Below are 16,013 nucleotides of genomic sequence, written 5' to 3' on the forward strand. Positions count from 1 at the left end.
GTTCCTTTGTGGTTTGCAACAGCTCCCCCAAAGAACCTGCATCACAAAACGCAACAATGCAGCATGTGTCCAAAGATAGCACACTGCTTGCACGCAAAGAAAGAGAATGTGAGAAACCATGGAACAGCGCGTCCAGCTCCCACCATCTCAATATTGCACATGCTGTACTTTTCCTGATCAAACCCATGTGAGCGGCCAGGACTCAATCCTGCAAGAGGCCCTGACTGCAGTGGGGGAGGAGAGTATTAAACTCCTGACAGATTAACTTTGGGCTTCTGATTTTCTGTTTTAACTGATAAACACCAATGAAACACCCCCACACAAAAAAATGAAACCAGTGTTTTTACAATGAACATTGGGAAAACACCAGAAAAGCTTATTAGTATCTAAGAGCTTGTCTACAGTAACCTGTGGCACATTAATTGGCCCATGTAGACCCTGCCTGTGCACACTGAAGTCTACCTAGTGCACTTTAATGTAGTGCTGTTTGAAGAAGTGCTCTGTTAAAGCATGCTGTGGAACTTTACAAAGAGATTACACTCTCGGTATGCGCTACTGCCAGGAGTAACGTATGTGAGATACAATTACTCGTTACAGTACGTACAAAGAGAAAGCCTCAAACACCCCCAATTATTTAGGTTGACCAGACAGCAAGTGTGAAAAATCGGGACAGGGGGTTGAGGGTAATGGGAGCCTATAAAAGAAAAAGCCCCAAATATCGGGACTGTCCCTACAAAATCGGGACATCTGGTCACCCTATTGGACATCTACATAAAACTCAAAAATTGCTACAAATAAATGTCATAAAAGAAATCAGTAAGCCCAAGAAAGAGTGATAGGAGGAAGCAGTGCGAGGGGAAGCAATGGGGTCTCCCAGTCACTGCTATACTTTACCAGGCGTTCTGCTATTTTGACAATCCAGTTGGAATTGTAGAGCCTCCAGGTGTGATCTTCCCAATAGCTCCAGACGTACACACAGGGCTTCTCATGCAGCAAGGGCAGGCAGCTGTAAGAACTAAGAGCAACAGGCAGAGCAGGTTACAACTCACACTGAGAGACTGAAGCAGCCTCAGAGCCATCCTAATACATGTCAGTCGCCTTGGGGAACCAAGCCATGGGATGCATGGCTCTGCGGCTGCTGCCTTAGCTCCGAGAAAGAAGCACAGTGCTGAGAACAGAGGCCCAGATTCACAAGGGACGTAGGGTGGTGACACTGAGCATTGCAGCGCCTAGCTCTCAGGTGCCTAGAAAATCACAGGAACACACTGGGATCCACAAAGCCTGAGTCAGGCACCTGGGCTCCCCGTACAATGCACGGGGAGAAACAGGTGCCTTAGAATGCCATTCACAGCAGCCAGTATGCTAGGCAAGAGCTGCTTGGACTAACCAATGGGAGATGCCAGCTATAGGAGTCAAGTATCAGAGGGGTAGCCGTGTTAGTCTGGATCTGTAAAAAGCAACAGAGAGTCCTGTGGCACCTTTAAGACTAACAGATGTATTGGAGCATAAGCTTTCGTGGGTGAAGTGGGCATTCATTCACGAAAGCTTATGCTCCAATACATCTGTTGGTCTTAAAGGTGCCACAGGACTCTCTGAAGCTATAGGAGTGAGTGCTGAGCCCCGTCCCGCTCACAGAGAGAAGTGCCTAAGTCCAGGCTGCAAGGAAGCGCCTGTCTCTGCGATCCAGATCCGGGATGTCAGGTCGCCCTAGGCGCCCAGGGAGTTTCTTGTGAAAATGAATCAGGCAGGGCTGTCCACACAGAACAGCCAGAGGAGGAGGGGTGCCATCATGTGATAACGTTTAGCCCAGTGGTTAGAGCACTTGCGCAGGATGTGGGAGACCCATCAGAGGGGATAAAAGGATTTGAATAGGGGGTGTTCTAACGACTGTACTGTGGGATCGTCTGATGCGGGGCTCCCTCGGTCTCTCCAGGGAAGCTATTCCATTGGGGACAAATACTTAGCATCACTGGGCCAGAGTGAGAGAGAGAACGACTCTGTAGTCCAGTGGCCAGGGCACCCCAGTGAGGTGGGAGACCCAGCATTCAGTCCCCGTCCCCAGTAACTCTATAACGCACAGTGGAATAACATCAAGAGGAGAGATTAAGGGAGCCCCATATGAGAATAACCCATAACTCACCCTTGAGAGGGGTGGGACCCACGTTCAGACCTCATTTTCCCCCTGTTTCAGCAGACAGGGGAATTGAACCTCGGTCACCCATATCCCAGGTGACTGCTCTAACTACTGGGACAAAGTTAGGAGGTAGGCAACACCTCTAGGCAGATTTTGAATGGGACCCGACCCAGCAGGTGACCTCTGAATAACACCTCAGCCTCCCCCACCCCCATATCAGGCCCCACAGGCGAAAACTTACCTTCTCGGATTTGTGGAGTGCTCTGGGCCTCGGAAGGAGACGTCCCCTAAAGGGAGGCAGCAGCGTGCATACCCAGAGACAGAAACACAGGTGCCAAGGGAACTTTTACGCTGAAGACTTAGTTTAGATGCCTACAGCATTCGGTGGGGATTCTGTGGACCTCAGTGGAGTCTAAAACTGGGGCTTAGGTGCCTAATTCCATGATCAAGGAGCTGAAGTACCTTTATGAATCTGGCTCAGAGATCCTGCCATATGGGCTGGGTGCAAGGGCTGATGCAGTGCTTATGGCAGAGCCAACCCCAACGGGGGAGGTCGGAGAACTCCTCCAGGGCAGCCTGGAATGACCCTCATAGCTGGAACTTGTCTTACACAATGACTTCATCAAGACCCTAGACACTGAACCTTCTTTGGGGGGGTCAAGCTTGTCTGGCCACCAACACTAGACTCTGGCACCAGTCTTGAACCCCCAACAGCAAATCCCCTAGTGCAGCATGCAGTTGGTGAAGCCCCAGCACGCCGAGCAATGCTCAAGGCTGTGTTCTTCCCTGCAGCGGAAAAGGCACTGAGCATTCTCCTCTCTCATGGACATTGTGCCATCGCAGGAAAGACACAGTTTGAAGCCAAAGGATTTGTCCTCTGCCATCCCAAATGAGTAAAAGGAGCCTCAACAGAACAGGATGAAGCTCAGTGGAGTCTAAGATGGCCTAACCCACCCAATAAAATGAGTTCCTCCTGGTGTCTATGGCAGTCAGCTGGTCTGAACCCCCTCTGGGGTGAAGGCTCAACAGACACTGGACCTAGACAGCTCCAAAACCAGATTGGAAGAGCTAAATTCCTGTCTTTTGTCCCATAGCAATCATCTCCCTGCCCATTCGGGGGGATTCCCTGTACCAGAGAAGCACCACATGCTAATCCTCCACTCCCACCCTCAGTTGGAACACTTCATATCCAGCATTTGAAATGCTGAATACCCAATGTACCTAGCACGGCATTTCTGCTGCCACCATAGGCGGAACCACTGCTCTCCTGGGGACAATGGCCTTTAGCTATCTACGTATGGCATCTAGGGCTGGGGGATCAAAAGCACTTAGGCCCCGAACGTTCATTCAAATCAATGGAAGTGAGAAGCCTCCAACTCCTACCGATTCACTAGAGAATCTCGCTGGCTAGGTGGAACATGATTAGCTAGGAGCCCTACCATCTACACCCATGTACCTGTTAATGCCTTATGGGATGAATAAGAGTCCAAAGCACCTTTCCGAAGGAGGCTGATGTGAGCGAGCACCATGAAGAGAACTCACCTGTCATATTCAGTGGGCTCTGGCCTTTGGCTTTCTGTCATGGATTTATTCTGTAAAGTTGGACTTGGGGCCATAACTTCAATATCCAGCTCCTCGTCTGAACTGGGATCCAGCAAAGGCTGCTTGTCTTCAGGCCCTTCTCCTTTCTGACCTTTCTTAGGGATTTTGGTCACAACCTCTTCAGCTTTCCCATAGTTCCCTTGCAAAGACATGTATTGTTCATATTTTAAACTAAATATCTGCCATAGCCTAGAGGTGACAGGATCTTCCTGCCCAGCCACTGGAGTACCAGAAGCAAGTGCCAGTGTTCCTGGCATTAGAAGTCCCTTAATGTCCAGCCATCAGAGCATGGTGCACACAAGCTGGAGACTCTGGATGGCCAGACATGAACTCCTCCTAGACTCTTCCGAGTTCACAGTTTTACTATAGGGAGTCTTTTAGCCCCCCGACACCCTCACTAGACTCAGAAGGACCCACCCAGGCGCAGCAGCTTCCCTTCTTTCTTCCACCCAACCCGCTCCATGTGGGAAGCAGCAGCAGAAGCTGGCAGGAGCCTTTGCAGCTTCCTAGCGTCGTCATTCACTTAACTCTGAAGTTTGGGACTTTGGACTTTAAAAAAAAAAAATCTTTTCCCACGGGTTGTTTCCCCAGTTGCCCCATCCCTCTGATGCCCTCAACTGCCTGGCATCACTCCACAACCATTGAGCTTCTCAGCCTCTCTCTCGCTCTCTCTCCCTCCACTCCCGCATTTCCCTCTCCCACTGCCCTCCCTTATTCTGCAGTCCCTTCCCACCATCCTTCTCCCCTACTCCCACCGTAAGTGTCCCCCCACAAACCCTAACTCTGGAATGTTCCCCGGGAATTTGGACAATCACTAATCCATTCTGAAAAGGCCTGAGTTAGCTAGAATATTTATCTCCATAACCTGCACTAGAAATCTCCACCCTGTAACCTCGAGGGTGCTTTTAGCTGTGACATTCATGTTGTGCGGTTTTGTGTACCTGTTAGGGCACTTTACAGCCAGAACTGTGAACTAATCTGGCTGGAAATTAATACATTTTGATGAGGCTCAGAAATATTTTCATTTTGTTTCTTCTAATTCAAGAAAACAGGAGCATCAGAAACATTTACCTATTGAGATCTCAAAACGGACAGGCTTGGAGCCTATGGAGGGGTCCATCATAGTCACTTCAAAGAAGGCAGCGTAGAGGAGGAATTCTTCCTTCACTCCCAGTGAGTTCTAAACAAGGAGACACCAATCAGTCCAACGATCACAGGGGTCATGTCAAAATACTCCTAAGCAGAGCAGCGGGCCCTGGGGCCTGAGAATGGTGCCCCTCACACAGCAGCACCTTCATCCCATGGGCCATGAGGAGTGGCTGCCTTGATTGGCAAGACCCGGCAGAGAGGAAAGAGCTGCTGCAGGATGGTGTCACCAGTTATCTTTGAAAAGTCATGCAAGATGGGAGAGATTCCAGAGGACTGGAAAAGGGCAAATATAGATAGTGCCCATCTATAAAAAGGGAAATAAGGATAACCTGGGGAATTGCAGACCAGTCAGCTTAACTTCTGTACCCGGAAAGATAATGGAGCAAATAATAAAGCAATCCATTTGCAAACATCTAGAAGATAATAAGGTGATAAGTAACAGTCAGCATCGATTTGTCAAGAATAAATCATGTCAAACCAACCTGATAGCTTTCTTTGACAGGGTAACAAACTTTGTGGATGTGGGGGAAGCGGTAGATGTGGTGTATCTTGAGTTTAGTAAGGCTTTTGATGCTGTCTTGTGTGACCTTCTCATAAACAAATTAGGGAAATGTAACCTAGATGGAGCTACTATAAGGTGGGTGCAAAACTGGTTGAAAAACTGTTCCCAGAGAGTAGTTATAAGTGGTTCACAATCATGCTGGAAGGGCCTAACGTGTGGGGTCCCTCAGGGATCAGTTCTGGGTTCAGTTCAGTTCAATATCTTCATCAATGATTTAGATAATGGCATAGAGCAGTGTTTCCCAAACTTGGGATGCCGCTTGTGTAGGGAAAGCCTCTGGCAGGCTGGGCCGGTTTGTTTACCTGCTGCGTCTGCAGGTTTGGCCGAACGCAGCTCCCACTGGCCGCGGTTCGCTGCTCCAGGCCAATGGGAGCTGCTGGAAGCAGTGCAGGCCGAGGGACGTACTGGCCGCCACTTCCAGCAGCTCCCATTGGCCTGGAGCAGCGAACCGCAGCCAATGGGAGCTGAGATCGTACAGACCTGCGGACGCGGCAGGTACACAAACCGGCCCGGCCTGCCAGGGGCTTTCCCTACACAAGCGGCATCCCAAGTTTGGGAAACACTGGCATAGAGAGTACACTTATAAAATTTGTAGATGATACCAAGCTTGGAGGGGTTGCAAGTGCTTTGGAGGATAGGATTATATAATTCAAAATGATCTGGAGAAACTGGAGAAATGGTCTGAAGTAAATAGGATAAAATTCAATAGGACAAATGCAAAGTACTCCACTTAGAAAGGAACAATCAGTTGCACACATACAAAATGGGAAATGACTGCCTAGGAAGGAGTACTGCAGAAAGGGATCTGGGGGTCATAGTGGACCACAAGCTAAATATGAGTCAACAGTGTAACACCGTTGCAAAAAAAGCAAATATCATTCTGGGATATATTAGTAGGAGTGTTGTAAGCAAGACACAAGAAATAATTCTTCTGCTATGCTCTGCGCTGATTAGGCCTCAACTGGAGTATTGTGTCCAATTCCGGGTGCCACATTTCAGGAAAGATTTGGAGAAAGTCCAGAGAAGAGCAACAAAAATGATTAAAGGTCTTGAAAACTTGACCTATGAGGGAAGATTGAAAAAATTGGGTTTGTTTAGTCTGGAGAAGAGAAGACTGAGAGGGGACATGATACATAAAAGGTTGTTACAGGGAGAAGGGAGAAAAATTGTCCTTCTTAACCACTGAGGATAGGACAAGAAGCAGTGGGCATAAATTGCAGCAAGGGCAGTTTAGGTTGGACATTAGGAAAAACTTTCTAACAGTCAGGATGGTTAAGCACTGGAATAAGTTGCCCAGGGAGGTTGTGGAATCCGCATCATTAGAGATTTTTAAGAGCAGGTTGGACAAACACCTGTCAGGGATGGTCTAGATAGTACGTAGTCCTGCCATGAGTGCAGGGGACTGGACTAGACGACCTCTCGAGGTCCCTTCCAGTCCTATGAGTCTATGATCCCTGAGGCTGTGGCGGAGCAATCGTTCTATCTCCCACAGCTCAGTCCTGGCTCTCCCCTGGTTCAGTGCTTATGTGATACCACAGGGGAAGCCCGAGAGGGTCTAAAGCTGGGATCCCCAGTGCGGTGCCCACTGGCATCTAAGTGCCTCGCATACTAGCCAGTGGATGAGCATCTGCCGAAATGTCGCTGAATTTTGGCAGCATTTTGGCGACGCCGCCTCTGGATGACGCCGCTTGTCGGCGACATTTTGGCGGATGCTCGTCCGCCACCACGGTCCTCCGTGGGGACCACTGGTCTAAAGGCTAAGGTGGGGACCACTGGTCTAAAGGTTAAGGTGCCAGTACACTACTGATGGACTCAGCTCTCTCTCCCCTTGTCACTGAGCTGGGTGGAGGCTTCCCTACTTCCCCAGCGCTTGATGGAGACATGGAGCTAGATAGCAGCTGGCTGGCTCAGGCTGAGGGCGGGCAGGATGGAAATGATGCTTCTTGGAAGAGGGAAGCCTACTAGAAGTTCACAAAAAGGGTGACAGAGGGTGTTTGTAATGACTGTTCGGGCCAGCGGTGAGGGTCCCAGGGGGCAGGAGGGGCCCAGCACTGAGGCCCCAGGGGTCCCCTTTCCTCTGAATTACAACTTTATTTACCCTATGCTGAGCACATAGCAGCCTCACCCACCCCGCTGACTCAGAGGCTCCAGGACGGCAATTGCCAGGGTGCGTGGCAGGGCTGCTCTGCTGGTCGTGCTCGTGCCCTGAGCAACCTGTCCTGGATTCACTCCACCAGCTTCCCACAGAGCGGCAGGTTTGTAGGTTCCAACAATGACAAGGGTTTAGCAAGCGGGAGACAAGCTCAGGGGAACACTCTGTGGTGGGGGCAGGGGCCTTGCCTATTGTCCCCAGTCACAATGCAACTATTCAATTACTGCACTGGCTTTCGGTCAGTGCAAGGCCTCAGGAGGGCCCTGCCTGCGACGGGCGGCGGCCGCTCTCTGAGACCAGAACTAGTTTTTAAAAGCAGAGCATCAGAGCTGCAGACACGGGACTTGCCTTCGCCAAAGCCATATGCGCCGACTCCGTGGGTGCTCTGGGGCTGGAGCATCCACAGAAAAAAACAGTGGTGCTCAGCACCCACTGGCCACAGCTGTTCCCCGCCCTCGCTCCTCAGCTGATGGGGGTATCGCGCAGCCGTCAAACAGCTGTAGGGGGAGGGTGGAGAGTGGCAGGTGGCCGGAGGTCTCGGGGCAGAATGGGGGAGGGAGGAGGCAGAGTGAAGGTGGGGCCTTCAGGGAAAGGGGCAGAGTGGGGGCGGGGCATCGGGGTGAAGCGGGGGTTGAGCACCCCCAGGGAAAAGGAAAAATCAGCGCCGGTAGCCAAAGCGCTCCGCAGTAACGGACCCAGCACACCTGCAGCTTCCAGAGCACACACTCCTTTGGCATAGGAAGGGCCCCACTGTATTTTAGCTTGGGTCAGTTCTCATCCCACATACGTGTACACTCCGAATGGCACTGCAAGAACAGCAGGTGTGAGTTACTAGTCACTCCTGCGCCAGCGTGTTTACACACAGCTCTCAGCCGGAGTGTAAACCTGAAGCTCCTGGCCTCTTTCCCATCCCCTCCCTTAGAATGGCCCATCAGTCCCTGGAGTGCCCACCTCTGGGAGCGGATGGAGCTCCTCCACCTCCACAGTGACCTCACTGGGCTGCTCTGCCTCCTCGGGGCTGCCAGCCTCGTCCCCACCTTGCCTCTGGCTCTGCTCTTTGGCGCTGGCCTTGGATTTCTCCTTGGCCTTTTTACTCTTCTTCTTCTTCAGCGTCAGTTTGCTCAAGGTGCCCCTCAGCACCTCCTTGCGCTTGCCATCTATTGCGCTGGGGCTGCTGAAAATCTCCATAGAAATGGCCAGGAGGATGCGGCCACGGTAGAATATGCCCTCCCCCAGGCCCTCGTTCAGATCCTTGTGGACATCCCGCAGAGCCGAGTTCTGGGGAGAGCCATAGAGATTCACCCAGGATGGGCCAAATGTGGGGTTAAAGCCTGCAGGGACAGAAACGCTTGCAATTAAATAGTTCAGGATTTGCCTTAACTGACAGGTACACCTCCAGAGACAGACAGACACCCCACCCACAGACAGACCTGGGTGTACCCCACATGCACCCCACCCACTGACAGACCTGGGCAGTTCACCACAGACAGGCACCCCATGCACACACTGACATGGGCATATCCCCACAGACAGACACTCCACCCAGACAGACCTGGGCTGTTCACCACAGACAGACAGACACCCCTCAGACAGACCTGGACACTTCACGACAGACAGACCTGGGCATACCCCACAGACAGAGGCATATATGACTGTGGCAGGTGCATGGGGTGGGGGAGCAGAATCATATTTGACGCTCTAAGTGCTGCCTGGATAGCTCCATGGCAGGGGACAGGACAGAGGCGTGGGGTGTAAAGGCCTCACCGTTCCTCCCAGGGTCAGATATCTGCTGCAGGTCAATGAAGTGCGTAGCGAGCGCCACGTCCCCAATGTTTGCATCATCTAACAGTTGGACTTTTATTTTTCTGGCAAGAGGAGGGAACATCTCGATGAAGCTGATCTGCTCGTTCCACTCCGGTTCTGCAGTGTCATTTTCCACCGAGGTCTCCCCCTGGGGCAGAGAGAAGCATGAGAACTGCACGGCGCACTGCTAAAGAACTCCAAGTGGCTTCAAAGCCAGCCACAGGTTCAAGAGAAATCACTGAGGCATTCTGGGAAAATCTGGATTCCCCATTAGTGTGTGGCTCTGAGGCCCTGGTCCTCTGTTCTGACCTCACTGCCAACGCAAGGAGAGTCACTCTAAAACACTGGTGAGTGGTGGCAGCAGCCAGTGTACAGATGCTGCATAAACCACCCTTGGCCAGCTGTGGGAGCTTAGCATGGGGGAGCTCAGTGCCCTGGAGCACATGCAGGCCAGGCTCAGGCAGGAGCACCTCACAGCTGAGCAAGGGTCAGAGTGGAGGGGCTCCAGCCCTCTAATGGCCAGAGCCAGCCATGTGGAGCTCAGATGAGGTGGAGGGTGATGGCTTGTCCTGGAGGGGTAAGAGAAAGAAGATATAAAATGGGGGAGAAGTAAATGTAATGTCCTCATGTGCTGTCCTGCTCTGAAGAGAAATTATATAATGGCCCCACGTTTATTGTCCCACTAACCTTATATCAAATGGCTCAGTTTATAAGAAAAACAATGGAGCTGCTCTTCCAGCCTGCACCTCTGCTTACCTAGCTGGCCTGTATATAGAGCTGTGCACAACAGGAGAGTGCTAGCTTCAAAGCTGGGTAGATCGCTGCTCCTGTCCTCTTGTGCACCTGGTAAACAGTCTCTGGGTTTAACAGGAGTGAAGCATTTCCTGAGGACTCTGCACCACACTACAGGGCTGAGGGAAAGGCTGGGCAACCATGTGACTGATTAACAAAGGCTCCAGGCCTCAGGGCAGGACAGAGTAACAGGGTGGACCAGCAGTCACATCAGGCTGTGCGGGCTGTACAGGACAGAGCTGGCTGGGCAGTTTCAATGCATCCAGACACCATGGAACCCACCCAAGGGAGCCAGACATGGAACAGTCTGTGTGATTTCATCCTTGGGATTTCTTTTGAGCTTTTTCCTATACTCAGCAGTGTGAGGAGTTCTAGAAACATTTGTGTCTACCTGTGTCTGATAACCAAACCACCTGGACTATCACAACAGCTTGTGACGTCCTCAGAGCTTGGGCTGTGGCCTCAGTATCTCATCAACAGCTCCTCTCCACCATGAACCTATGCAGGCTCAGATTCTCCCTAATCACATGACTTTCCTACTTTATTGCTGGCTCATGCTGCTGCTAACCATATGACTATCCAAGCTCTGATTGGTGCAGACTGTCTCTCCAAGTTTCAGTATGCTCCCTTGTAGTGGGGTGGACACCCACTCCTGCCTGGGAAGGGTTAAAGCCAGCCCTGCAGAGGGCTGGGGCTGTAGGAAAAGCTACCTAGGCTGATTAGGGAAGTAGCCGCAGCTGGGCCACACCCCAATCCTGCCTCAGCTGGCCCTATATAAAAAGGCTGTGAGCCAGAAGCCAAGCAGTCTCTCTCTGAATTCATAGAGAGAAGGGCCTGGCTGCAGGGAGCTTGAGACAGGGTACCTGAGTGGAGCAGGGCTGGGGAGCTCCAGCCTGGAAAGCCCCAGGCTGTGGTCTAGCATTAGGCTAAGGAGTACTGGGGGTTGCAGAGGGCAGCCCAGAGGTAGGCCAAGGCAGCAGGTCCAAATCCTCCTTGCCAGAGATGAGTAGGCTGATACTGCAGTCTGCCCCAGGCATGGGGCTAGATGATGACTGGAAGTAGCCTTACACTGAGGCTGGGTGGGGGTTCCCCTGGGAGGGGAGACCCAGCGTGTGTGGGTAGTGCCAGGGGGCAGCACCTATAGCAAGGGGCAGCGGGGTCCTGGGAGGGACATGGGAGCCAGTAGAGGACAAGGCGGCTCACCAGCCTGCAGAGGGCGCTCCAGGCTGGATTGAGCTGATTCCCTGGAGTAGCCAGCAGGAGGCGCCGCAGAGGTGAGTCTGACCTCTTGCATCCCTACATCCATTCATATGCATTTCCAAACCAATCTCAACTGCACAGACGACAGTGATGTGGGGCTTAACGTTCAGTAAACAGAGGGTCTGCCCAGGCCTCCCTGTGGGATACAGAGACCCGAATGCCCAAGCAGACTTACCTGTTGCCCGGCAAATGACACCTGCACATATGGATCAATGAAAACTTTCTTCTCGCCCACAATCTTTGAGAACCCCCCCATGATCCCAGCACTCATGCTGGGCAGGCCCTCGGCTCGGTAAACTTTGATGCAGATTTTGGCCCAGGGTCTCTCAGCTGGGACTCTCTTAGGCAGCAGCAAGTTCCTAGAAGAAATAATCATTGTTCTACTGGTCACAGTAAATCACCACGGCAAGTCAAAGCCCAAGAACACAGGAAATGTGGGAACCGCTAGGCCCAGGGCCCATTTAGGCTGGTCTACCATCTCAGACAATGGCCTGCACCAGGGCTTCAGAGAAGGGTTCAAGAAACCCATTATGAACTGTTGGGCAATGATTGCCCAAAAACTTTGCAGCACACACACTTACTTTTCAATGTCTTCATTCTGGCTGCTAGAGGAAGTGGGAAGGGAGCCCATTATATCACCTCGTGCAAAGACAGAAATGTTACACTTCACAAATCCTTTCACTCCTGCCCTGGTGTCCTTTGGGTCATTGATGACAGCCCACTTCTGAAAGAACCTGTGATCTAAAGAGATAAGGACAGGGACTCTGAGCTGTGAATTCCTAATCACACCACTGCCAGTTCTCCAAGAAACTGTGGCTCTGCACTTCTGAAATCAGAGACCCTACTGTGTTTGAACCAGCGCCCTGGGAAAACCCCTACTGGCTCATAGACTTTAAGGTCAGAAGGAACCATCATGATCATCTAGTCTGATGTCCTGCACATAGCAGGCCACAGAACCTCACCCACCCACTCCTGTGACCATAGGTGCCAACTTTCTCCGGCACCAGTGGGTGCCTGCATCCCCCACCCGTTTCCCCACCCTGACTCCACCCTTCCCCCACCCCTGGCCCCGCCCCCATTCCAACCCCATTCCCAAAGTCCCTGCCCTAATTCCGCCCCCTCCCTGACCCTATTGAATCCCTTCCTCAAATCCCTACCCTGGCCCCGCCTCTGCCCCCAGCGTGCTCCGTTCCCCCTCCCCCCCCCACCCCACGAATCAGCTGTTTTGTGGTGCAAGCTCTGGGAGGGAGCAGGGAGAAGCAGGACGTGGCGGCGCACTCGCGGAGGAGGCGGAGGTAAGCTGGAGGTGGGGCGGGGAGCTGCTGGTGAGTGCTGAGCACCCACCAATTTTTTTCCGTGGGTGCTCCAGCCCCAGAGCACCCACGGAGTCGGCGCCTATGCCTGTGACATTCTCAGGCCAGTTCTCCAACTGTAACTCACTGTAGCTCGAGTGTATTCAATAGAGCTACACAGATTAACACCAGCCAAGGATCAGGCCCAGAATCCCTTTGAGACTGCAGTAGCTTCTCGGGAAAATGGCAGAACCCCCTTGCTTGGGATTTTTACATTTGGGTGGGACAAAGTCTCACAGAATAAGCATGAAGGTATAATTGTGGACTGGCCACAGGGACAAAGACAAGATGGGACTGGTTGTTGACTTTTTATTAGGTCTGTCGATTAATTGCAGTTAACTCACGCGATTAACTCATAAAAATTAATCGCGATTAATCACAGTTTTAATCGCACTATTAAACAATAGAATACCAACTGAAATTTATTAAATATTTGGGATGTTTTTCTACATTTTCTAATATATTGATTTCTATTACAACACAGAATATAAAGTGTACAGTGCTCACTTTATATTATTATTTTTATTACAAATATTTGTACTGTAAACATGACAAAGTAAATATTATATTTCAGTTCACCTCAAAGAAGTATGTAGTGCAATCTCTTTATCGTGAAAGTGCAACTTACAAATGTAGATATTTTTTTTGTTACATAACTGCACTCAAAAAGAAAACAATGTAAAACTTTAGAGCCTACAATTTCACTCAGTCCTACTTCTTGTTCAGCCAATCGCTAAGACAAACAAGTTTGTTTACATTTACGGGAGATAATGCTGTCCGTTTCTTATTTACAAAATCACAAGAAAGTGAGAACAGGCATTCGCATGGCACTTTTGTAGCCAGCATTGCAAGGTATTTACGTGCCAGATATGCTAAACATTCGTATGCCCTTTCATGCGTCGGCCACCATTCCAGAGGACATGCTTCCATGCTAATGACACTTTCTTAAAAAAATAATGCATTAATTAAATTTGTGACTGAACTCCTTGGGGGAGAATTGTATGTCCCCTGTTCTGTTTTACCTGCATTCTGCCATATATTTCATGTTATAGCAGTCTTGGATGATGACCCAGCACATGTTCATTTTAAGAACACTTTCACTGCAGATTTGACAAAACGCAAAGAAGGTACCAATGGGAAATTTCTAAAGACCCAAGATTTAAGAATATGAAGTGCTGTCCAAAATTTGAGAGGGATGAGGTGTGGAGCATGCTTTCAGAAGTCTTAAAAGAACAACACTCTGATGTGGAAACTACAGAACGCAAACCACCAAAAAAGAAAATCAACCTTCTGCTAGTGGCAACTGACTCAGATGATGAAAATGAACAAGCGTTGGTCTGCACTGCTTTGGATCGTTATCAAGCAGAACCCGTCATCAGCATGGACACATGTCCACATAATTCTACATTTGTAAGTTCAGCTTTCATGATAAAGAGATTGCACTACAGTGCTTGTATTAGGTGAATTGAAAGATACTATTTCTTTTGTTTTTTACAGTGCAAATATATGTAATAAAAAATAAATATAAAGTGAGCACTATACACTTTGTATTCTGTGTTGTAACTGAAATCAATATATTTCAAAATGTAGAAAATATCCAAAAATATTTAAATAAATGGTATTCTATTATTGTTTCACTGCACGATTAATCGCTTGACAGCACTACTTTTTATGTCTTCATCCCATATCAAAGACCTCTGCTCTGGACAGGTGTTTGCTTATCACAGGGGCCTGCTTGTGCAGCAGCATGGTGGTGAGGGGAAGGGGTGCTGGATACTGAGTTAGCAGGGGGTCCCCATCCCTAAAGAGAGGTGAGCGTAGGTCAAAGCTCCTGCCCCCTCCCCTGAGTTTCATACAGGAGGTGGGATCCCATTCCCAGGTAGAGCTCTTAACTGCACCATATTAGCATGGAATGGGAGTTCTGCAGGGAGGTGCTTCTCCCAGCTTGTGCCCCTGGGGCAGGGAGTCAGTGTTTTGTTTACAAACAGAGGCAAGGTGACTAAGATAAGAAAAGGCTGGTAATTAAATTAAGGATCTGGAAGTCTTTAGATGAACTTGTAAAACAGGAATCCCACTGCAGAGGGTGATATGATGAGATAACTGGCTCTGTGGATATGGGGAAAGCAGTGGACTTGATATATATTGACTTTAGCAAAGCTTTTGATACTTTCCCACAGTATTCTTGCCAGCAAGTTAAACAAGTATGGGCTGGATAAATGGCCTATAAGGTGGATAGAAAGCTGGCTAGATCATCGGGCTCAACAGGTAGTGATCAACGGCTCGATGTCTAGTTGGCAGCCAATATCAAGCGGAGTGCCCCAGGGGTTGGTCCTGGGGCCGGTTTTGTTCAACGTCTTCATTAATGATCTGGATGATGGGATGGATTGCACCCTCAGCAAGTTCGCAGATGACACTAAGCTGGGGGGAGAGGCAGATACGCTGGAGGGTAGGGATAGGGTCCAGAGTGACCGAGACAAATTGGAGGATTGGGCCAAAAGAAATCTGATGAGGTTCAACAAGGACAAGTGCAGAGTCCTGCACTTAGGATGGAAGAATCCCATGCACTGCTACAAGCTGGGGACTGACTGGGTAAGCGGCAGTTCTGCAGAAAAGGACCTGGGGATTACAGTGGACGAGAAGCTGGATATGAGTTAACAGTGTGCCCTTGTTGCCAAGAAGGCTAACAGCATATTGGGCTGCATTAGTAGGAGCACTGCCAGCAGATCGAGGGAAGTGATTATTCTCCTCTATTCGGCACTGGTGAAGCCACATCTGGAGTATTGAGTCCAGTTTTGGGCCCCCCACTACAGAAAGGATGTGGACAAATTGGAAAGAGTCCAGCGGAGGGCAACAAAAATTATTAGGGGGCTGGGGCACATGATTTATGAGGAAAGGCTGAAGTAACTGGGCTTATTTAGTCTGCAGAAGAGAAGAGTGGGGTGGGATTTGATAGCAGCCTTCAACTACCTGAAGGGGGGTTCCAAAGAGGATGGAGCTCGGCTGTTCTCAGTGGTGGCAGATGACAGAACAAGGAGCAATGGTCTCAAGTCGCAGTGGGGGAGGTCTAGGTTGGATATTAGGAAACGCTGTTTCACTAGGAGGGTGGTGAAGCACTGGAATGGGTTACCTAGGGAGGTGATGGAATCTCCATCCTTAAAAGTTTTTAAGGCCCAGCGTGACAAAGTCCTGGCTGGGTGATTTACTTGG

General features: G+C 50.2%; 1 protein-coding gene across 2 annotated transcripts in view; it reads right to left on the reverse strand.

The window, feature by feature from the left end:
- The window catches only part of LOC101948544 (fer-1-like protein 4), a 138,246-nt gene that overhangs the window by 57,077 nt on the left and 65,156 nt on the right, over positions 1-16,013 (reverse strand). For both annotated transcript variants that reach the window (XM_024111627.3, XM_042854944.2), the window contains 7 exons: positions 12,036-12,195; positions 11,630-11,813; positions 9,364-9,550; positions 8,551-8,930; positions 4,808-4,916; positions 3,677-3,875; positions 895-1,015 (listed from right to left, as the gene is read on the reverse strand). In XM_024111627.3, the coding sequence (XP_023967395.2) occupies positions 895-1,015; positions 3,677-3,875; positions 4,808-4,916; positions 8,551-8,930; positions 9,364-9,550; positions 11,630-11,813; positions 12,036-12,195 (1,340 nt within the window). The remainder of the gene's footprint in view (positions 1-894; positions 1,016-3,676; positions 3,876-4,807; positions 4,917-8,550; positions 8,931-9,363; positions 9,551-11,629; positions 11,814-12,035; positions 12,196-16,013) is intronic.

This window comes from Chrysemys picta, chromosome 13 (genome assembly GCF_011386835.1).
Source record: "Chrysemys picta bellii isolate R12L10 chromosome 13, ASM1138683v2, whole genome shotgun sequence".
Taxonomy (NCBI): Eukaryota; Metazoa; Chordata; order Testudines; family Emydidae; genus Chrysemys; species Chrysemys picta.